Here is a 23,733-nt window from a genome sequence, read left to right on the forward strand (position 1 = left end):
AGGGTGTCACTACTGAGAGACTAAGATGAGAGGAGCAATAGCAATCGGTCTGTGTCCTTCAGTCAGACCAGGGCGGCAGGCTTCACTCCACCAACCCTCAAGGGGCCCTCAGGCAGTGTGGGGTCCACAGGAGCTGTGTTCTCCGTCCCCCTGTAGCAGCCAGTATGCCTCTCAGGTATGACAGGGGACATAGGGGGGCACAGAGAGCTACTCAGCACCGCAGCCGCCAAGGGTCCACAGGGAACTCTGACAATCCCAGCAGTCTATGTAAGAAAAGCCCAGGTCTGCGTCCGGCCACAGCAGGTCTCTCCCACCCGCCGCAGCTCAGGTGCGGGAGTATCTATGGAAACTGTGAGGCCCCGCCCACGAAGCGAGCACAATGGCGGCCAGTCTTCTGGGAGCCCTCTCACAGGGAAATGCCTCCTCCACTCCCCCACCACCACCCGCCTCTCCCCTCCGGTAGATAATAGGCTCCGTCCTCTGTCTCCTCAGTCCGGTCCCTGGCAGCACCACTCTCTGCCCCGCCTCCAGACACAGCCACCGGCAGCAGCAGCCGGCTCACCCCAACCTCCGCAGCATGGGACAGGTGAGGCCCTCAGGGTAAATTAACAGGATAAATGGAGCTGGGCTAGTGGGAGCACTGCAAGGTGAGACCGCTCAGCTGTCCATCCAAGCCACGCGGTGGTGGATATTATAATCTCAGCACTGTATACAGTTATATATATCCCTGCACAACTACAACAGGTTAGTGCCCAACGAGGAAGACATTTGCAATATGACAGCAATATAGAAATTGTTTTATTTTTTTAAATGTAAAAATAATTTTTTAGGCTACAAAATGCTTGACTTGTAGCATGTGACATCATTTGACTCCTCCCTACTGTCAGGTGTGCGGCCCAGAGGAAATCTTACGGTAAGTCTGCGCTTTACTGTCGCTGCCAGCTCTGGTCATAATGAAGACTCTCTTTCCAAAAACTGAAGATTTATGGGTTTACTTGGAGTTAGAACAATTCTGGCCATCGCTGTGATGTCTCCACCCTGAGGACCTTGTCGGATCTCATACTTCTTAATAATCTGAGGATAAAGAAAGGTGTCATATGTGGCACTGTGAGACTCTTAGGCATCATATGTGGCACTGTGAGACTCTTAGGCATCATATGTGGCACTGTGAGACTCTTAGGCATCATATGTGGCACTGTGAGACTCTTAGGCATCATATGTGGCACTGTGAGACTCTTAGGCATCATATGTGGCACTGTGAGACTCTTAGGCATCATATGTGGCACTGTGAGACTCTTAGGCATCATATGTGGCACTGTGAGACTCTTAGGCATCATATGTGGCACTGTGAGACTCTTAGGCATCATATGTGGCACTGTGAGACTCTTACTTTTACTGATACACTGTAACAAAAAATCTGTTACGTGAGCAGGTGATAGCCCTGTATGATATTTATTGTACACAAACGTCAGGTGAGGATGGTTGGAAAGAGTTCAGGAGCTGAGGCTGCTATCTGCAGCTGACACCCACCCTCATTAGCCAACCTTGGAGATAACTCTGATCCCAGCAGTCAGTAGTAATTGCAGCATCTAGGTGGTTAGATGTCACTTGGCAGGATATCAGAGTTCTGCTAAGTGACATCTCATTCCCTCATAGTACGGTGTGCGAGGGCATGAGTTACGTGAGTTGCGGCAGGAGTTACTGTGAGGGCTTGTCATTGCTGCCATCTCTGTGGTGAATGAAAAACAAGGGTGCAGTATTAAATGGATGAATTGACTAGCAGCAGTGCAGTGATAGATATGGTGGACTGGGTAAGTATTGTGCTGTTTCTATATTTTAGGGTTAGTGTTAGTAAGTCACTAGCAGCAGTGCAGTGATAGATATGGTGGACTGGGTAAGTATTGTGCTGTTTCTATATTTTAGGGTTAGTGTTAGTAAGTCACTAGCAGCAGTGCAGCGATAGATATGGTGGACTGGGTAAGTATTGTGCTGTTTCTATATTTTAGGGTTAGTGTTAGTAAGTCACTAGCAGCAGTGCAGTGATAGATATGGTGGACTGGGTAAGTATTGTGCTGTTTCTATATTTTAGGGTTAGTGTTAGTAAGTCACTAGCAGCAGTGCAGTGATAGATATGGTGGACTGGGTAAGTATTGTGCTGTTTCTATATTTTAGGGTTAGTGTTAGTAAGTCACTAGCAGCAGTGCAGTGATAGATATGGTGGACTGGGTAAGTATTGTGCTGTTTCTATATTTTAGGGTTAGTAAGTCACTAGCAGCAGTGCAGTGATAGATATGGTGGACTGGGTAAGTCTTGTGCTGTTTCTATATTTTAGGGTTAGTAAGTCACTAGCAGCAGTGCAGTGATAGATATGGTGGACTGGGTAAGTCTTGTGCTGTTTCTATATTTTAGGGTTAGTAAGTCACTAGCAGCAGTGCAGTGATAGCACAAGACCTATACAGTCCACCATATCTATCACTGCACTGCTGCTAGTCACTTACTACTCCTAAAATAAAGAAACAGCACAAGACCTATACAGTCCACCTTATCTATCACTGCACTGCTGCTAGTCACTTACTAACCCTAAAATATAGAAACAGCACAAGACTTACCCAGTCCACCATATCTATCACTGCACTGCGGCTAGTGACTTACTAAACCTAAAATAAAGAAACAGCACAAGACCTATACAGTCCACCATATCTATCACTGCACTGCTGCTAGCGACGTACTAACCCTAATATAAACAGCACAAGACCTATACAGTCCACCCTATCTGTTTATTTTAGGGTTAGTAAGTGACTAGCAGCAGTGCAGTGACAGATATGGTGGACTGTATAGGTCTTGTGCTGTTTCTTTATTTTAGGGTTAGCAAGTCACTAGCAGCAGTGCAGTGATAGATATGGTGGACTGGGTAAGTATTGTGCTGTTTCTATATTTTAGGGTTAGTGTTAGTAAGTGACTAGCAGCAGTGCAGTGATAGATATGGTGGACTGGGTAAGTCTTGTGCTGTTTCTATATTTTAGGGTTAGTGTTAGTAAGTGACTAGCAGCAGTGCAGTGATAGATATGGTGGACTGGGTAAGTCTTGTGCTGTTTCTATATTTTAGGGTTAGTGTTAGTAAGTCACTAGCAGCAGTGCAGTGATAGATATGGTGGACTGGGTAAGTCTTGTGCTGTTTCTATATTTTAGGGTTAGTGTTAGTAAGCCACTAGCAGCAGTGCAGTGATAGATATGGTGGACTGGGTAAGTATTGTGCTGTTTCTATATTTTAGGGTTAGTGTTAGTAAGTCACTAGCAGCAGTGCAGTGATAGATATGGTGGACTGGGTAAGTATTGTGCTGTTTCTATATTTTAGGGTTAGTGTTAGTAAGTCACTAGCAGCAGTGCAGTGATAGATATGGTGGACTGGGTAAGTATTGTGCTGTTTCTTTATTTTAGGGTTAGTAAATCACTAGCAGCAGTGCAGTGATAGATATGGTGGACTGGGTAAGTATTGTGCTGTTTCTATATTTTAGGGTTAGTGTTAGTAAGTCACTAGCAGCAGTGCAGTGATAGATATGGTGGACTGGGTAAGTATTGTGCTGTTTCTTTATTTTAGGGTTAGTGTTAGTAAGTCACTAGCAGCAGTGCAGTGATAGATATGGTGGACTGGGTAAGTATTGTGCTGTTTCTTTATTTTAGGGTTAGTAAGTCACTAGCAGCAGTGCAGTAATAGATATGGTGGACTGGGTAGGTCTTGTGCTGTTTCTTTATTTAGGGTTAGTAAGTCACTAGCACCAGTGCAGTGATAGATATGGTGGACTGGGTAGGTCTTGTGCTGTTTCTTTATTTAGGGTTAGTAAGTCACTAGCAGCAGTGCAGTGATAGATATGGTGGACTGGGTAGGTCTTGTGCTGTTTCTTTATTTAGGGTTAGTAAGTCACTAGCACCAGTGCAGTGATAGATATGGTGGACTGGGTAGGTCTTATGCTGTTTCTTTATTTAGGGTTAGTAAGTCACTAGCACCAGTGCAGTGATAGATATGGTGGACTGGGTAGGTCTTGTGCTGTTTCTTTATTTAGGGTTAGTAAGTCACTAGCAGCAGTGCAGTGATAGATATGGTGGACTGGATAGGTCTTGTGCTGTTCATTTTTATACATGTGACAGATTTGCTTTAGGCAGGTGCGGAGGAGCGATTAATTGACATAATAGTTGAGAAATTCCGGTTAGTTTTGTGCCTCTGTGGTTTCAGATGACATCTTAAGAAGAATAAGACAATATTCACACCACACTGGATTAGAGTGAAGTGAAGTCAGGAGCATCCGGGCACTTTGGGAATCATTTTAATAGCTATGGCACATAAAATATCCACCTCTAGAATAGTAACTTACCCGCGACAAGGCCAAATGCATCTCCAGTTCAGCAATCCGCCGCCCCACACAAGCCCTAATGCCGTATCCAAAAGGGATGGAGCTGAATGGGTTATTCTTTAGCTTATAGTCTCGGAACCAGCGCTGAGGGATGAACTTGTTTGGCTCTGGAAAATTATTCTCATCTCGAGATATAACATAATGAAACAAGGCAAACAGCGTCTGCGATGGGAAGAGAGAAAAAAGTCTGAGGATCCAATGTGAATGTCCTTTATTGACAGAAGAAATCTCAGTTATCTATTGGATACAATACATTATAAAAGTGTATACAGCTGATCGACAGCCAGTCGAGTGTTATAGGACCCAAAAAACAGATGTCCAGCTTGGGTGGCCTCTCTTCTCCTTTCCTGTGATCTATGTGAACCTGCCCTCCCCATCAGTACTGAAGAGTCCCAACACCCTACAAGTATTGGGACAGTGATTGGCAGCACCAGTCTGCCTCATCACAAGATGGTGGGGTGTGATGGTAGAAACACAAGAAAGGGGCCCTACTTTACTGCTGACAATGAGGTCCTCTGTGCTTAATGTATATGACTGGGTTTACAATGTCCGATCAGCCAAGAGTAAAGGCAGATGTCAGTGACTGGCACCTCCAGGGGATAAGCCCGATTCTCCCCTACACCATCTAGGAACTTACGTCTTTGGGGAAGAAATAATCTCCAATGATGATCTCCTTCTCAGCAGCTACTCTAGAATTAGTCGGCACAACTGGATACATCCTGAAACAGATAAGCCACATTGTTATTTCTGTCATTTGCAGACAGAGCACTGGACAGGAATACAAAATGGAGACAGTTCTTCCAGTAATGGCCAATAATAAAAAAAAAAAAAAAGTGTAACGCTGGTAGATGGAGTCCACTAACATTCGGCGTGTATTGATGCTTACCAGTACCATGCTGTGTGTGTAGGCTCACTGTAGGCTTGGTACGTCCCTCTCTCCTGCACTGTCTCATGCTGCAACAATTTCTGGCGTATCACAATAGGGGCTGCAGGTGCACAAGCTTCCTCTTATTGAGCCCGTGTGTGCTCCTGATTCCTTTCCCCCTCCAATCCATGCCAGGCACACCTATATGAGACCACTCCTTCCTTCCTGTGATGCATGAGCAACTTTATGTATATCCACTCTGCTATACCACCATTTCAGCTCTGCTACTCTTTACTCTGCTGAGCTAAGCTAATACAATCTCCAATGTCGGCTCACCCCTCCAGCCACCTAACCGGAAGAACTCTTGCAGTAGCGACCTGGTATTCCCCCAGGCCAGCTTCTGCATCCAGGAGCGAGATAAAGGGTGAAAACCACGTGAGTACTAGACTCCGCTTCCAGGTCTGGCTCAAAGCCAAACCGACAGGTGGCACAGCAGGTCCACACCCATTGGGGCATTACAGTTTTCTCAGGCAATGGACCCCACTTGCAATGCCAAGTCTGTTGTGCAGGATCTGTATCAAGAGCTACAATGTCAAAACAACCACCATGATGTCCAGTTGCAGTGTCTGAACACAATTTCTGCATGCATGGATGCTTTACCTTTTCCTGCAGCAGCCGCACCACAGGTCCCAGCGACTCCTAAGATTCCTTTTGCCATGATGTTTCCGCTGCCTTTGCCTCCCTGCTACAATGCCAATCTAAAGTCCTGCAGAAGATTCCTGAATCAGTGCCTGATCCATTTTGAGCTGCATGTTAACAAGTTTAACCTCTTTAGGACAAAGGGTGTATGCATACGCCCTGCTTCCCGAGTCCTTAAGGACAGAGGGCGTATGCATACGCCCGTGGGAATTCCGAAATCATTCAGCAGGCATCCCGGTACATCGCCGAGGGGGGGTCCTGAAAGGTTTATTAAATTTCACATGGTAAGAGAACAAGTCAGTAACAGTCATCAGTAAATGCCAAAGCAACATGCAAGAAAAGCAATCAGGGCCGTAACCAGGGGACAGCACGTCCCAAGCAGTCAAAGTGGGTAGCCATTTGGGTAGCACATTATGGGAAGCATGAGAATGACCGGGCGGCTACAAGGTTCAAGTGTCCATAACAACATTCAATGTTGGAGTGCATCTGGACACTCATACTACAACTATACATAAGCAAAAACTGGTATTACAAAGAGTGTGGAGGAGAAGGAGTGGGAGCATTTTAGTATTTTATTTTTGGGGTATTTTGTGTGGGGGTCTGTGTACGTGCCACCAGCCACTGTTCTGTGCTGAGTGGCCAGACCCCCCACTGACTTCTGCGCTCCCTGCCACCACCAAGCGCTAATCAGTGCGCACACCACTGATTAGGTACACACTTTTTTTTGGGTGCAGGGCTTTTTTGGCGCTAGAAGTCCTTTTTTTTTTTTCCCCTTTTTATTTTATATATTTTCTGTTAGGGCGGGTTTAGTTAGGTTAGGGCGGGTTAGGGAGGTATTATCGCACCACACCACACAAATAAAGTTTTTCCCCCACATATTTACCCTTCACCCCCCATTAGAGTAGGGAAATGGCCTGCTGGGCATTTTCAGCAGTGGAGGCATATGCCTTACTTGCCTCCGACACTGAAAGCATCTCAGAGGACAAGGAAGACCCCACCTTCCTTATTTCCTCGTCCTCCTCATCATCTAGTTCTGATGATGAGCCACCAAGGCGGAGGAGTCGCCGCCAAGCGGGTCCGCAAACCTCCTCTGCTCCTGACCCTGTGCCCCATGCTAGTATGAGTCCTCCTGGTGCTCATACTAGTCAAGTACCCCGGCCACGTTCACTGGTGCCCCGTACCGGAGAACTTGTCTGGACTGAGCCAGCGGACCATGAGCCTGTGATTCCTGAGTTTGTTGGCAACTCAGGAATCAAGTTTGACATTGTCGGGCTCACTGAAATGGACTATTTCAGTTTTTTTGAAGTGATGACTTTGTCAATCTGATGGTTGAGCAGACGAATCTGTACGCCCAACAGTTTGTTGCCACTCACTCTTGGTTCCCAGTCAATGCAGCAGGAATTAGGACATTTTGGGGCCTCGTGCTGCATATGGGCATGGTCAAGAAACCCAGTGTCAGGCAATATTGGAGTGGGGACGTCCTTTACCAGACCTCACTTTGGTCCGGTCCACTCTGTGGGTCAGCTCCGGGAGCCTTGAGGCAGAGGAATGCCGCAGGAGCACCGTGTAGCGTGCGGGTCTCTGTGTGGTCTCTGCCTTCAGCGAGGAGTTCTTTACCTCGCGCGAGCGCTTCTTAGTTTATTTTCTCCCGGCAGATCTCCTTCCGGCTGGGATGCTGGCGTCTGTCGTCACTTCCGGCCGCGCTGGAGCGGGGAATTTGAATCTGGAGACCGGCTTTTTTCCTATAAGAAGCCCCTCTCCCAGATGGAAGCTGCTCTACCTGATTCCAGCGTTGGATATTACAAGGCTTCATCATGAGCTCATCTGCAAAGCTTCCAGATCCTCCAGTGATCCCAGGATCCGTGAGTACTGAGGGCCTATGGGTTCGCCCTGGCCTATCTTCATTGCATGGTGTTTTATCCTTCTCTCCCTTGTAATTGCAGGGAGACAAGGACTCTGCAGGTTCTTCGGTTAAACCGAAAAAATCAAAACCTAAAAAATCTGTTATTTGCTATAAGTAGTTTCCTGAATCTGCTTCTAAACCTCTGTGTAAATCATGTATTGCATCAGTAGTAAAAGATGACTCTCCAACTCTCATGCAAGAAATGAAATCCATGATTCATTCCGAGATACCCTCTGCATTGGCCTCTTTTACACCTGTTACCCCTGTGGCATCCACTACTTCGGTTAATGTCTCAGCTGTAAAGAAGACTAGAACGGTGTCTTTTTCGGATTCTGAAGAAAGTGCATCTCCAGAATTGGAAGAAGGAGAATATGTGGAAAATCCTCATGATGAGGAAGATTCCTCTCTTTGAAAAAATTATTGTTTTAATTCTGATGTTATAGAATCCTTAATTAAGTCCGTCCGTACTACCTTGAATTTAGAGGAAGTTCAAGAGACTATGTCTATCCAGGATGAGCTTTTTGGAGGCCTAGGAGACAGGAAACCCTGTACTTTCCTTGTTCATACAAATTTGCATAAAATTATTAAAGATGAATGGGCTAAGCCAGAAAAGAATGCCTTTATTCCTAGGGGTCTAAAAAGGTGATATCCCTTGGATGACACAAACTCTACTACCTGGGACACGATACCATTAGTAGATATCCCGGTTGCTAAAGTTGCAAAGCGTACCTCTCTGCCTTCGAGGATGCTACACAACTTAAAGATCCAATGGATAGAAAGGCAGATAGTTTGCTTAAAAAGACCTGGGAGGCTGCTTCCTCACTGTTGAGGCCTAGTATAGCCTCTACCTGTGTAGCCAGGACTTTAGGAGTTTGGTTAGACCAGCTGGAATACCACCTTCCAGTCTGATACCCCTAAGGACCAGATTTTGGAATCCTTACCCCTGCTTAAGATGTCTTCTAATTTTTTATCAGATGCCTCTGCAGAATCGATAAAACTGGCTTCACGTACTGCTGTTTTGTCCAATACCACTAGGCGTGTTCTGTGGTTATAATCTTGGTCGGGAGACATGACTTCAAAAAGTAAACTCTGCTCCCTTCCTTCCTTTCCGTGGAAAATTTTTGTTTGGTCCAGAGTTGGATTCTATTCTGGAAAAAGCAGCAGACAATAAAAAAGGATTGCCCTTAGATAAGGTCCAACCTAAAAAGTCTCCTTTTTGTCTTTTTTCCCAGTCAGACCAATCTTTCCCATTTTGCCCCAGTTTGGGAGTCACTACTATCCAGGAGGTTCCTCTCCTTCAGAGGGGCCTAGGTCATTACTCTTCCCTGTTTTTGGTTTCCAAACCAAACGGGAAGTTCCGTACAATTATAAACCCAAGACCCCTGAAAAAATTTGTGGTTTACAAAAAATTAAAGATGGAAACTGTGAAGTCTGCAGTTCAGTTAATAAAGGAGGGGACAGTGATGGCGACTATCGATCTTCGCGATGCATATTACCACATTCCCATCCATTAAAATTCCCAAAAATATTTGAGATTGCCATCCAGTGGGGGTCCAGGGTCCGCCACCTTCAGCTTGACTGTCTCCCATTCTGCCTGTCATCTGCGCCTCAAATTTTCTCAAGGTCTTAGCAGAGGTGGTTGCCCTTCCCCCAGGAAGAAGTCTATTCTAATTATCCCTTATCTAGACAACATACTGATAGTGACAAACTCTGTTCCTCAATTGGAACTTCATTTACAGAGAACAATACTTGTTCTCCAGAAGTTGGGTTAGATCCTAAATCTAGACAAATCAGAGCTTATTCCCAGTCAGAGGAAAATTTTCCTAGGTACCCTTTTGGATTCAATGATCCAGACCTCTTTTCTTCTGGATTCCAAAAGGATATTACTGCAGGCATTAGTCTCCAGATTTCTAAGCCTCCATTCTTGTACAATCAGGACAGCAATGTCCACTCTGGGTCATATGACATCATGCATCCAATCAGTAGCTCGGGCTCAGTTTCACTCCAGGCCTCTACAAAAGTGGATCCTAACCATTTGGAAATCTTTGGACGGAAGAGTGATAATTTCCACTCAAGTAAAAACCCATCTAAGATGGTGGAGGTTCAAGGAAAATTTGGAGAAGGGAGTAAGTTGGTTTCAGACAAACCAGTTACTCATAACAATGGATGCCAGTGCAGGGGGATGGGGTGCTCACTCAGAGACTCGAGTAGTCCAAGGGAAGTGGGATCCCCAGACAGCAAGAAAATCTTCCAACTTCAGAGAGCTACTGGCAATAAGGATGACACTCCAAGAGTTAGAGGAGATCTGCAAAAAATCGCCATATCCTCATTTACTCGGACAACATGACTGCAGTGGCCTTTATAAGGCATCAGGGAGGTCCAAGGTACACAGCTCTCCAGTCAATCTCGCATCAAATATTTTCTTGGGCAGAAAACAAGGTGCTTTCTATCTCAGCAGTCCATCTCAAAGGGGTCTGGAACTTGGAGGCGGACTTCCTGAGCAGACACATATTAGACCCAGGGGAATGGTCTCTAGCTCCGTGGGCATTCAGGATGATTACGGAGAGATGGGGGGTTCCTCAAATAGATCTGTTTGCAACCAGGAGAAATTACAAGGTGGATCTATTCTATTCCCTAAATCCAAGGGACTCTCCGCTAGCAGTAGATGAATTTGCTCAGGATTGGACATTCCGTATGGGATACACATTTCCTCCCCTGCCGCTAATATCTCGGGTCCTTCAGAAGCTAATGAACTACCATTGCATTCTAATCCTAGTAGCTCCATACTGGCAAAAGAGGAGCTGGTTCTCTCTATTAAAGACTCTGGCTGTAGGGGATCCCATCTGCCTTCCTCTTCAAAAGGATCTGCTGTCCCAGGGACAATCCTTTCATCGTCAGATCAAAAATCTCAGCTTGACAGCATGGAAATTGAAAAGTCCATTCTGCTGAAGGAAGGTTTCTTTGAAAAGGTAGTAAATACCCTTCTATCTAGCCGTAAAGATACTACCTCTAGAATCTATTCTAAAACCTGGAAGAAATGTATCTCTTGGTGTGGGGATTCTTTTTCTATCAATTTAGGTGATTCCTAAAATTCTAGACTTCCTTCAGCAGGGATTTGATTTAGGTCTTTCCCCTAGTACCCTCAAAGTACAGGTTTCTGCTCTCAGTGCTCTCTATCATGTAAAATTGTCTGATCACATGTGGATTTCAAGGTTTATTAAAGCGTTCAGCAGACTCAGACCTAAGACTTTAAATATCTGTCCTCAGTGGAATTTAAATACAGTTCTAGCGGCTCTTCCTTTGGATCCCTTTGAGCCTCTGTTCTATTTCTGAAAAATGTTTGACTCTCAAAACTATATTTTTAATCGCCATCACTACAGCTAGGAGAGTAGGTGAAATTCAGGCTCTTTCTATCCGAGAGCCTTATATCAGAATTTTGGTTGACAAAATAATTTTTAAGCTTGATCCTAACTTCCTCCCTAAAGTTTTCTCTACCTTTCATAGATCACAGGATATTGTGGTTCCATCCTTCTGTTCTAATCCGAAAAATGACTTAGAAAAATCATATAGTCTTTTGAATGTTAGAAGAGCTGTCCTCATCTACATTAAAAGAACTAGTCAGTGGAGGAAGGATGACAATCTGTTTATTCAGTTTGCTGGCCCTAATAGAGGCAAGAAAGCCTCTAGGAGTTCTACAGCCAGATGGATTAAGACGGCAATTTCAGAGGCTTATGTGGCCAGAGGTAAAGTCTTCCTATACAATTGAAGGCCCATTCTACTAGAGCAATTTCCTCATCATGGGCAGAGAGAGCCGGAGCTTCTGTAGAACAGATTTGCAAAGCTGCCACTTGGAAAAACCTTCATACTTTTTCCTGACATTATAGAGTTCACATCTTGTCTTCTGAGGATATGGCCTTTGGACGTAAAGTTCTCAGTGCTGTAGTCCCTCCCTAATAAATTCTTTGGTATTTCTCATGGGTGCTGTCGTGGAGACGTGGGGGGAAATGGTGAATTATACTCACCGATAATTCCTTTTCTGGAAGTCTCCACGACAGCACCCATACATCCCACCCTTTGGTTTTTTATTGTAGTGTTTTTTGGTGCACTTTTTTCCTTTCCTTTCGGTGTTCTTTATAAATACACTGGTGTGGACAGGAAGGGGTGGGGAATTTAACCTCTCAGTGTTTTTTCCTGTCCCAATCAGGAGGAGGAGATAATCTCATGGGTCCTGTCGTGGAGACTTCCAGAAAAGGAATTATCGGTGAGTATAATTCACCATTTAGTCCTCAAATGCGCATGGTGCTCTCTCACTTCAGAGCCCTGTCGTATTTCAAGGAAACAGTTTGGGGTCACACATGGGGTATTTCCACACTCAGAAGAAATGGGGTTACAAATTTTGGTGGTCGTTTTCTCCTATTACCTCTTGTAAAAATGTAAAATTTGGGGAAAAAATGCATTTTAGTGAAAAACATTTTTTTTTCATTTACACATCCAACTTTCACAAAAAGTCGTGAAATACCTGTGAGGTGTTATGGCTCACTGGACGCCTTGTTACGTTCCTTGAGGGGTGTCGTTTCCAAAATAGTATCCCATTTTTGCTGTTCTGTCACCATAGGGGCTTCCTAAATGCGACATGCCCCCCAAACACCATTTCAGCTAAATTTGCTTTCCAAAAGCTAAATGTGACTCCTTCTCTTCTGAGCATTGTAGTTCGCTCGCAGAGCATTATACGTCCTAACATGGGGTATTTCTATACTCAGAAGAGATGGGGTTACAAATTTTGGGGGGCATTTCCTCCCATTACCCTTTGTAAAAATGATACATTTTGGGGAAAAACTGTACTTTAGTGAAAACATTTTTTTTTTCATTTACACATCCGATTTTGACAAAAAGTCGTCAAACACCTGTGGGGTGTTAAGGCTCACTGGACCCCTTGTTACGTGCCTTGAGGGGTGTAGTTTCCAAAATGGTATGCCATGTGGGGGTTTTCTGCTGTTCTGGCACCATAGGGGCTTCCAAAATGTGACATGCCCCCCAAAAACCATTTCAGCAAAATTCACTCTCCAAAATCCCATTGTCGCTCCTTCCCTTCTGAGCCCTCTAGTGTGCCCGCCGAACACTTGACATACACATATGAGGTATTTCCTTACTCAAGAGAAATTGGGTTACAAATTTTTGGGGGATTTTTAATCTATTACCCCTTGTAAAATTCAAAAACTGGGTCTACAAGAACATATGAGTGTAAAAAATGAAGATTTTGAATTTACTCCCTCACTTTGCTGCTATTTCTGTGAAACACCTAAAGGGTTAACAAACTTTCTGAATGTCATTTTGAATACTTTGAGAGGTGCAGTTTTTATAAAGGGGTCATTTATGGGGTATTGTTAATAAGAAAGCCCTTCAAATCCACTTCAAACCTGAACTGGTCCCTGAAAAATTCTAATTTTGAAAATGTTGTAAAAGATTGGAAAATTGCTGCTGAACTTTGAAGCCTCTGATGTCTCCAAAAGTAAAAACATCTCAACTTTATGATGAAAATATAAAGTAGACATATTGTATATGTGAATCAAAATATTATTTATTTGAAATTTCGGTTTTCCTTACAAGCAGAGAGCTTCAAAGTTAGCAAAATGCTAACATTTTAATTTTTTCATCAAATTTTTTAATTTTTCACCAAGAAATGATGCAGGTATCGGCGAAAATTTACCACTACCATAAAGTAAAATATGTCATGAAAAAACAATCTCGGAATTAGAATGAAAGGTAAAAGCATCAGAGTTATTAATGCTTAAAGTGACAGTGGTCAGATGTGCAAAAAATGGCAGGGTCCTTAAGGGGTTGAGGTGAAAATGAGCTGCGTCCTTAAGGGGTTAATTCATTTTGAACGAGCTAAAGAGGCCTCCAAGGCTGTCCTGCTCTCTGGGGAGGCTCTAGCCTGGGCCAACCCTATATGGGGGACTGCTGATCTACAGACTTTCTTGGCTATTGTTCACACTATGTTTGAGGAACCAAGCCGTGCCTCATCTGCAGCTTCCACTCTCCTTCCCCGTCACAAAGCGCTATATGACTGTAGGACGATATGCTGCAGAACTGAAGCCAAGCAAACAGTTTTCTAGGAAGGTCTTAGTGACTGAATTAAAGGGGTTATCCAGGAAAACATTTTTTTATTTTTTTATGTTTAACCCCTTAACCTCTTAAGGACGCAGGGCGTATGGATACGCCCTGCATCCCGAGTCCTTAAGGACGCAGGGCGTATCCATACGCCCGTGGGAATTCCGGTCCCCACCGCTAGCCGGTTGGGGACCGGAGCCGGATGCCTGCTGAAATCGTTCAGCAGGCATCCCGGCATATCGCCCAGGGGGGTCATTATGCCCCCCCATGTCGGCGATCGCCGCAGATCGCTGGACAATTCAGTCCAGCGATCTGCGGCGATTCCGGGTCAATCGGGTCTCCAGTGACCCGGTGACCCGGAATTACTGGCTGTTCGGGGCCGTCAGAGCCAGCCAGAGCCAGCCAGAACAGCCAGAACAGCCAGAGCCTGCAGGGGTGAGGGGGCACTGGTGCCACCTCACGATCGCCCTGATTCGTCGGCCGGATTACCGGCCGACCAATCAGGGCGCCTGCTGCGGGTGTCACTCCCGCACCCGCTCCGCCCCTCTTCCGGAGGACGTGAGCGGGTGTGGGCAGAAGACCCCGGGTGCTGGGGACCCCGATCCCCGGCGTCCATGTTGGGATCGGGCCCCAGGAGCGACGGCCGCGGCGAGGGACTGACCTGCGACGGAGCAGCAGCAGGAGGTGAGTGACAGCCTCCTGCTGTTGCTTAGCAACAGCTCCCAGCATGCAAAAAGGGCATGCTGGGAGCTGTAGTTATACAACAGCAGGAGGCAGACCACCACAACTCCCAGCATTATGGGCATGCTGGGACTTATGGTTTTGCAACAGCTGCAGGCACATTTTTTCTATGGAAAAGTGTACCTTCAGCTGTTGTATAACTACAACTCCCAGCTTGCACAAACAGCTAAAGTGCATGCTGGGAGTTGTAGTGGTGCATCTGCTGGTTGCATAACTACAACTCCCAGCATGCCCGTTGGCTGTCGGTGACTGCTGAGAGTTGTAGTTTTGTAACAGCTGAAGACCGGTGTGCCTCCAGCTGTTGCAAACTACAACTCCCAGCAGTCACCTTACACCATGCACCATACATGCTGGGAGTTGTAGTTTTGCAACAGCTGGAGGCACACTGGTTTTGAAACACTGAGTAAGGTCACAAATTCCGTGATACATAACCAGTGTGCCTACAGCTGTTGCAAAACTAAAACTCTCAGCATGTACAGTCTGTCAGCGCATGCTGGGAGTTGTAGTTTTGCAACAGTTGGATGTCCCCCCCCAATGTGAACGTACAGGGTACACTCACATGGGCGGAGGATTACAGTAAGTATCGGGCTGCAAGTTTGAGCTGCAGCAAATTTTCTGCAACTGCTCAAACTGCCAGCGAGAAACTACTGTGAACCCCCGCCCGTGCGACTGTACCCTAAAAACACTACACTACCACAAAAAATAAAATAAAAAGTAAAAAAACACTACATATACACATACCCCTACACAGCCCCCCTCCCCTCCCCAATAAAAATTAAAGCGTCTGGTACGCCACTGTTTCCATAACGGAGCCTCCAGCTGTTGCAAAACAACAACTCCCAGTATTGTCGGACAGCCGTTGACTGTCCAGGCATGCTGGGAGTTTTGCAACAGCTGGAGGCACCCTGTTTGGGAATCACTGGCGTAGAATACCCCTATGTCCACCCCTATGCAATCCCTAATTTAGGCCTTAAATGCGCATGGCGCTCTCACTTTGGAGCCCTGTCGTATTTCAAGGCAACAGTTTAGGGCCACATATGGGGTATCGCCGTACTCAGGAGAAATTGGGCTTCAAATTTTGGGGGGTATTTTCTGCTTTTACCCTTTTTAAAAATGTAAAGTTTTTGGGAAAAGAAGCATTTTAGGTAAAAAAATTTTTTTTTTTTTTTACATATGCAATAGTCGTGAAACGCCTGTGGGGTATTAAGGTTCACTTAACCCCTTGTTACATTTCCCGAGGGCTCTAGTTTCCAAAATGGTATGCCATGTGGGCTTTTTTTGCGGTTCTGGCACCATAGGGGCTTCCTAAATACGGCATGCCCCCAGAGCAAAATTTGCTTTCAAAAAGCCAAATGTGACTCCTTCTCTTCTGAGACCTGTAGTGCGCCAGTAGAGCACTTCTCACCCCCATATGGGGTGTTTTCTGAATCGGGAGAAATTGGGCTTCAAATTTTGGGGGGTATTTTCTGCTATTACCCTTTTTAAAAATGTAAAACTTTAGGGAAACCAAGCATTTTAGGTAAAAAATGTTTTTTTTTTTTTTACATATGCAAAAGTCGTGAATCACCTGTGGGGTATTAAGGTTCACATTACCCCTTGTTACGTTCCCCGAGGGGTCTAGTTTCCAAAATGGTATGCCATGTGTTTTTTTTTTGCTGTTCTGGCACCATAGGGGCTTCCTAAAGGTGACATGCCCCCCAAAAACCATTTGACGCTCCTTCCCTTCTGAGCCCTCTACTGCGCCCGCCGAACACTTTAAATAGACATATGAGGTATGTGCTTACTCGAGAGAAATTGGGTTTCAAATACAAGTAAAAATTTTCTCCTTTTTACCCCTTGCAAAAATTCAAAAATTGGGTCTACAAGAACATGCGAGTGTAAAAAATGAAGATTGTGAATTTTCTCCTTCACTTTGCTGCTATTCCTGTGAAACCCGTAAAGGGTTAAAACGCTTACTGAATGTCATTTTGAATACTTTCGGGGGTGCAGTTTTTATAATGGGGTCATTTATGGGGTATTTCTAATATGAAGACCCTTCAAATCCACTTCAAACCTGAACTGGTCCCTGAAAAAAAGCGAGTTTCAAAATTTTGTGAAAAATTTGAAAATTGCTGCGGAACTTTGAAGCCCTCTGGTGTCTCCAAAAGTAAAAACTCATCAATTTTATGATGCAAATATAAAGTGGACATATTGTATATGTGAATAAAAAAAAATTATTTGGAATATCCATTTTCCTTACAAGCAGAGAGCTTCAAAGTTAGAAAAATGCAAAATTTTCAAATTTTTCATCAAATTTTGGGATTTTTCACCAAGAAAGGATGCAAGTTACCAAAAAATTTTACCACTACGTTAAAGTAGAATATGTCACGAAAAAACAATCTCGGAATCAGAATGATAACTAAAAGCATTCCAGAGTTATTAATGTTTAAAGTGACAGTGGTCAGATTTGCAAAAAATGGCCGAGTCCTTAAGGTGAAAAAGGGCTCAGTCCTTAAGGGGTTAAGGACCAGGCCATTTTACACCTTAAGGACCGGAGCGTTTTTTTGCACATCTGACCACTGTCACTTTAAACATTAATAACTCTGATGCTTTTAGTTATCATTCTGATTCCGAGATTGTTTTTTCGTGACATATTCTACTTTAACATAGTGGTAACATTTTGTGGTAACTTTCATCCTTTCTTGGTGAAAAATCCCCAAATTTGATGAAAAAAATGAAAATTTAGCATTTTTCTAACTTTGAAGCTTTCTGCTTGTAAGGAAAATGGATATTCAAAATATATTTTTTTTGGGTTCACATATACAATATGTCTCCTTTATGTTTGCATCATAAAATTTACGTGTTTTTACTTTTGGAAGACACCATAGGGCTTCAAAGTTCAGCAGCAATTTTGAAATTTTTCACAAAATTTTCAAACTCACTATTTTTCAGGGACCAGTTCAGTTTTGAAGTGGATTTGAAGGGTCTTCATATTAGAAATACCCCATAAATGACCCCATTATAATAACTGCACCCCCCAAAGTATTCAAAATGACATTCAGTAAGTGTATTAACCCTTTAGGTGTTTCACAGGAATAGCAGCAAAGTGAAGGAGAAAATTCAAAATCTTCATTTTTTACACTCGCATGTTCTTGTAGACCCAATTTTTGCAAGGGGTAAAAAGGAGAAAATTTTTACTTGTATTTGAAACCCAATTTCTCTCGAGTAAGCACATACCTCATATGTCTATGTTAATTGTTCGGCGGGCGCAGTAGAGGGCTCAGAAGGGAAGGAGCGACAAATTGTTTTTGGGGGGCATGCCGCATTTAGGAAGCCCCTATGGTGCCAGGACAGCAAAAAAAAACACATGGCGTATCATTTTGGAAACTAGACCCCTCAGGGAACGTAACAAGGGGTAAAGTGAACCTTAATACCCTACAGGTGATTCACGACTTTTGCATATGTAAAAAAAATATATATATTTTTTACCTAAAATGCTTGGTTTCCCAAAAATTTTACATTTTTAAAAAGGGTAATAGCAGAAAATACCGCCCAAAATTTGAAGCCCAATTTCTCCCGATACAGAAAACACCTCGCATGGGGGTGAAAAGTGCTCTGCTGGCGAACTACAGGTCTCAGAAGAGAAGGAGTCACATTTGGCTTTTAGAAAGCAAATTTTGCTCTGGGGGTATGCCGCATTTAGGAAGCCCCTATGGTGCCAGAACAGCAAAAAAAAAAACACATGGCATACCATTTTGGAAATTAGACCCCTCGGGGAACGTAACAAGGGGTAATGTAAACCTTAATACCCTACAGGTGTTTCACGACTTTTGCATATGTAAAAAAATATATATTTTTTTTACCTAAAATGCTTGGTTTCCCAAAATTTTTACAATTTTAAAAAGGGTAATAGCAGAAAATACCCCCCAAAATTTGAAGCCCAATTTATCCCGATTCAGAAAACACCCCATATGGGGGTGAAAAGTGCTCTGCTGGCGCACTACAGGTCTCAGAAGAGAAGGAGTCACATTTGGCTTTTTGAAAGCGAATTTTGCTCTGGGGGCATGCCGCATTTAGGAAGCCCCTATGGTGCCAGGACAGCAAAAAAAAAAACACATGGCATACCATTTTGGAAACTAGACCCCTCGGGGAACGTAACAAGGGGTAATTTGAACCTTAATACCCTACAGGTGTTTCACGACTTTTGCATATGTAAAAAAATATATATTTATTTTTTACCTAAAATGCTTGTTTTCCCAAAAATTTTACATTTTTTAAAAGGGTAATAGCAGAAAATACCCCCCAAAATTTGTTAGGCAATTTCTCCCGAGTACGGCGATACCCCATATGTGGCCCTAAACTGTTGCCTTGAAATACGACAGGGCTCCAAAGTTAGAGCGCCATGCGCATTTGAGGCCTAAATTAGGGACTTGCATAGGGGTGGACATAGGGGTATTCTACGCCAGTGATTCCCAAACAGGGTGCCTCCAGCTGTTGTAAAACTCCCAGCATGCCTAGACAGTCAACGGTTATCTGGCAATACTGGGAGTAGTTGTTTTGCAACAGCTGGAGGCTCCGTTTTGGAAACAGTGGCGTACCAGACGTTTTTCATTTTTATTGGGGAGGGGGGTTGTATAGGGGTATGTGTATACGTAGTGTTTTTTACTTTTTATTTTATTTTGTGTTAGTGTAGTGTAGTGTTTTTAGGGTACAGTCACACGGGCGGGGGTTCACAGTAGTTTCTCGCTGGCAGTTTGAGCTGCGGCAGAAAATTTGACGCAGCTCAAACTTGCAGCCGGATACTTACTGTAATCCTCCGCCCATGTGAGTGTACCCTGTACGTTCACATTGGGGGGGGACATCCAGCTGTTGCAAAACTACAACTCCCAGCATGTACGGTCTATCAGTGCATGCTGGGAGTTGTAGTTTTGCAACCGCTGGAGGCTCCGTTTTGGAAACAGTGGCGTACCAGACGTTTTTCATTTTTATTGGGGAGGGGAGGTGGGCTGTGTAGGGGTATGTGTATACGTAGTGTTTTTTACTTTTTATTTTATTGTGTGTTAGTGTAGTGTAGTGTTTTTAGGGTACAGTCGCACGGGCGGTGGTTCACAGTAGTTTCTCGCTGGCAGTTTGAGCTGCGGCAGAAATTTTGCCGCATTTCAAACTTGCAGCCGGATACTTACTGTAATCCTCCGCCCATGTGAGTGTACCCTGTACATTCACATTGGGGGGGGGGGGGGGGGGAACATCCAGCTGTTGCAAAACTACAACTCCCAGCATGTACGGTCTATCAGTGCATGCTGGGAGTTGTAGTTTTGCAACAGCTGGAGGCACACTGGTTGTGAAACACCGAGTTTGGTAACAAACTCAGTGTTTTGCAACCAGTGTGCCTTCAGCTGTTGAAAAAGCTACAACCCCCAGCATGTACGGACAGCGGAAGGGCATGCTGGGTGTTGTAGTTATGCAACAGCTGGAGGCATACTACTTTGGCTGGGGATGCTGGGGATTGTAGTTATGCAACAGCTGGAGACACACTGGTTTGCTACTTAACTCAGTGTGCCTTCAACTGTTGCAAAACTACAACTCTCTGCAGTCACTGACAGCCAACGGGTATGCTGGGAGTTGTAGTTATGCAACCACCAGATGCACCACTACAACTCCCAGCATGCACTTTAGCTGATTGTGCAAGCTGGGAGTTGTAGTTATACAACAGCTGAAGGTACACTTTTCCATAGAAAGAATGTGCCTCCAGCTGTTGCAAAACTACAAGTCCCAGCATGCCCATAAGGGAATGCTGGGAGTTGTGGTGGTCTGCCTCCTGCTGTTGCATAACTACAGCTCCCAGCATGCCCTTTTTGCATGATGGGAGCTGTTGCTAAGCAACAGCAGGAGGCTGTCACTCACCTCCAACGATCCTCGCCGCACAGGTCAGTCCCTCGTCGTTGCCGCTGCTCCTGGGGCCCCGATCCCAACAGGGACGCCGGGGATCGGGGTCCCCAGCACCCGGGGTGCACGTCCCGCACCGGCTCACGTCCTCCGGAAGAGGGGCGGAGCGGGTTGCGGGAGTGACACCCGCAGCAGGCGCCCTGATTGGTCGGCCGGTAATCCGTCCGACGAATCAGGGAGATCGTGAGGTGGCACCAGTGCCCCCTCACCCCTGCTGGCAATGACTGGAGACCCGATTGACCCGGAATCCGCCGCAGATCGCTGGACTGAATTGTCCAGCGATCTGCGGCCATCGCCGACATGGGGGGTCACAATGACAATGAACGATTTCAGCAGGCATCGTGCACCGGCTCCGCTCCAGATGGTTGCGGGGGGCCGGTAAAACACATGACGTTCTCATACGTCATGTGTCCTTAAGGACTCGGAAATGGAGACGTATGAGAACGTCATGTGTCCTTAAGGGGTTAAAGCCTGCAGGGCTGCATTTGTGAGAGGGGTGGAAGTAATTATCGCTCCCTGCACTTCCAGGTGGGGCTTATTGGGAACAGGTGGGGGCGTGTGTATATAACTCCTCCCTCTCCTACAGGGGCGGAGCTCGTGTCGTTTGTGGAATCTCTGCTTCCTGTGTCTGGTGTTTGAATCTCCCAAAAAAAACTTCAGAGCTGCTGCTCACGGTGCGGAGGCCTCGCTGATCATGAGTCTGGGGGGTGCAGGCGCGGCATTCCGGGCAGCTCCGCTGGCTGTCTTATCTGGGGATGTCTCCTCTGATTATAAGGTAATATAGGACAGGTATAGTGCTGACTGTCTTATCTGGGGATGATGTCTCCTCTGATTATAAGGTAATATAGGACAGGTATAGTGCTGACTGTCTTATCTGGGGATGTCTCCTCTGATTATAAGGTAATATAGGACAGGTATAGTGCTGATTGTCTTATCTGGGGATGATGTCTCCTCTGATTATAAGGTAATATAGGACAGGTATAGTGCTGACTGTCTTATCTGGGGATGTCTCCTCTGATTATAAGGTAATATAGGACAGGTATAGTGCTGACTGTCTTATCTGGGGATGTCTCCTCTGATTATAAGGTAATATAGGACAGGTATAGTGCTGACTGTCTTATCTGGGGATGATGTCTCCTCTGATTATAAGGTAATATAGGGCAGGTATAGTGCTGACTGTCTTATCTGGGGATGATGTCTCCTCTGATTATAAGGTAATATAGGACAGGTATAGTGCTGGCTGTCTTATCTGGGGATGTCTCCTCTGATTATAAGGTAATATAGGACAGGTATAGTGCTGACTGTCTTATCTGGGGGTGTCTCCTCTGATTATAAGGTAATATAGGACAGGTATAGTGCTGACTGTCTTATCTGGGGGTGTCTCCTCTGATTATAAGGTAATATAGGACAGGTATAGTGCTGACTGTCTTATCTGGGGATGTCTCCTCTGATTATAAGGTAATATAGGACAGGTATAGTGCTGACTGTCTTATCTGGGGATGTCTCCTCTGATTATAAGGTAATATAGGACAGGTATAGTGCTGACTGTCTTATCTGGGGATGATGTCTCCTCTGATTATAAGGTAATATAGGACAGGTATAGTGCTGACTGTCTTATCTGGGGATGATGTCTCCTCTGATTATAAGGTAATATAGGACAGGTATAGTGCTGACTGTCTTATCTGGGGATGATGTCTCCTCTGATTATAAGGTAATATAGGACAGGTATAGTGCTGACTGTCTTATCTGGGGATGATGTCTCCTCTGATTATAAGGTAATATAGGACAGGTATAGTGCTGACTGTCTTATCTGGGGGTGATGTCTCCTCTGATTATAAGGTAATATAGGACAGGTATAGTGCTGACTGTCTTATCTGGGGATGTCTCCTCTGATTATAAGGTAATATAGGACAGGTATAGTGCTGACTGTCTTATCTGGGGATGTCTCCTCTGATTATAAGGTAATATAGGACAGGTATAGTGCTGACTGTCTTATCTGGGGATGATGTCTCCTCTGATTATAAGGTAATATAGGACAGGTATAGTGCTGACTGTCTTATCTGGGGATGATGTCTCCTCTGATTATAAGGTAATATAGGACAGGTATAGTGCTGACTGTCTTATCTGGGGATGTCTCCTCTGATTATAAGGTAATATAGGACAGGTATAGTGCTGACTGTCTTATCTGGGGATGTCTCCTCTGATTATAAGGTAATATAGGACAGGTATAGTGCTGACTGTCTTATCTGGGGATGTCTCCTCTGATTATAAGGTAATATAGGACAGGTATAGTGCTGACTGTCTTATCTGGGGATGATGTCTCCTCTGATTATAAGGTAATATAGGACAGGTATAGTGCTGACTGTCTTATCTGGGGATGATGTCTCCTCTGATTATAAGGTAATATAGGACAGGTATAGTGCTGACTGTCTTATCTGGGGAGATGTCTCCTCTGATTATAAGGTAATATAGGACAGGTATAGTGCTGACTGTCTTATCTGGGGATGATGTCTCCTCTGATTATAAGGTAATATAGGACAGGTATAGTGCTGACTGTCTTATCTGGGGATGATGTCTCCTCTGATTATAAGGTAATATAGGACAGGTATAGTGCTGACTGTCTTATCTGGGGATGTCTCCTCTGATTATAAGGTAATATAGGACAGGTATAGTGCTGACTGTCTTATCTGGGGATGATGTCTCCTCTGATTATAAGGTAATATAGGACAGGTATAGTGCTGACTGTCTTATCTGGGGATGATGTCTCCTCTGATTATAAGGTAATATAGGACAGGTATAGTGCTGACTGTCTTATCTGGGGATGTCTCCTCTGATTATAAGGTAATATAGGACAGGTATAGTGCTGACTGTCTTATCTGGGGGATGTCTCCTCTGATTATAAGGTAATATAGGACAGGTATAGTGCTGACTGTCTTATCTGGGGTGATGTCTCCTCTGATTATAAGGTAATATAGGACAGGTATAGTGCTGACTGTCTTATCTGGGGTGATGTCTCCTCTGATTATAAGGTAATATAGGACAGGTATAGTGCTGACTGTCTTATCTGGGGGATGTCTCCT

At 44.6% G+C, this 23,733-nt stretch overlaps 1 protein-coding gene across 1 annotated transcript in view; it reads right to left on the minus strand.

Moving 5' to 3' along the window:
- Positions 1-782: 782 nt before the first annotated feature.
- LOC130330321 (sterol 26-hydroxylase, mitochondrial) overlaps positions 783-23,733 on the minus strand; it is a 128,397-nt gene continuing 105,446 nt past the window's right edge. The window contains exons 7-9 of the mRNA XM_056553595.1: positions 5,047-5,128; positions 4,371-4,571; positions 783-1,074 (exon numbers count right to left, since the gene is read on the minus strand). Coding sequence (XP_056409570.1) covers positions 949-1,074; positions 4,371-4,571; positions 5,047-5,128 — 409 coding nt within the window. The 3' untranslated portion in view covers positions 783-948. The remainder of the gene's footprint in view (positions 1,075-4,370; positions 4,572-5,046; positions 5,129-23,733) is intronic.

This window comes from Hyla sarda, unplaced genomic scaffold, assembly GCF_029499605.1.
Source record: "Hyla sarda isolate aHylSar1 unplaced genomic scaffold, aHylSar1.hap1 scaffold_334, whole genome shotgun sequence".
NCBI lineage: Eukaryota > Metazoa > Chordata > Amphibia > Anura > Hylidae > Hyla > Hyla sarda.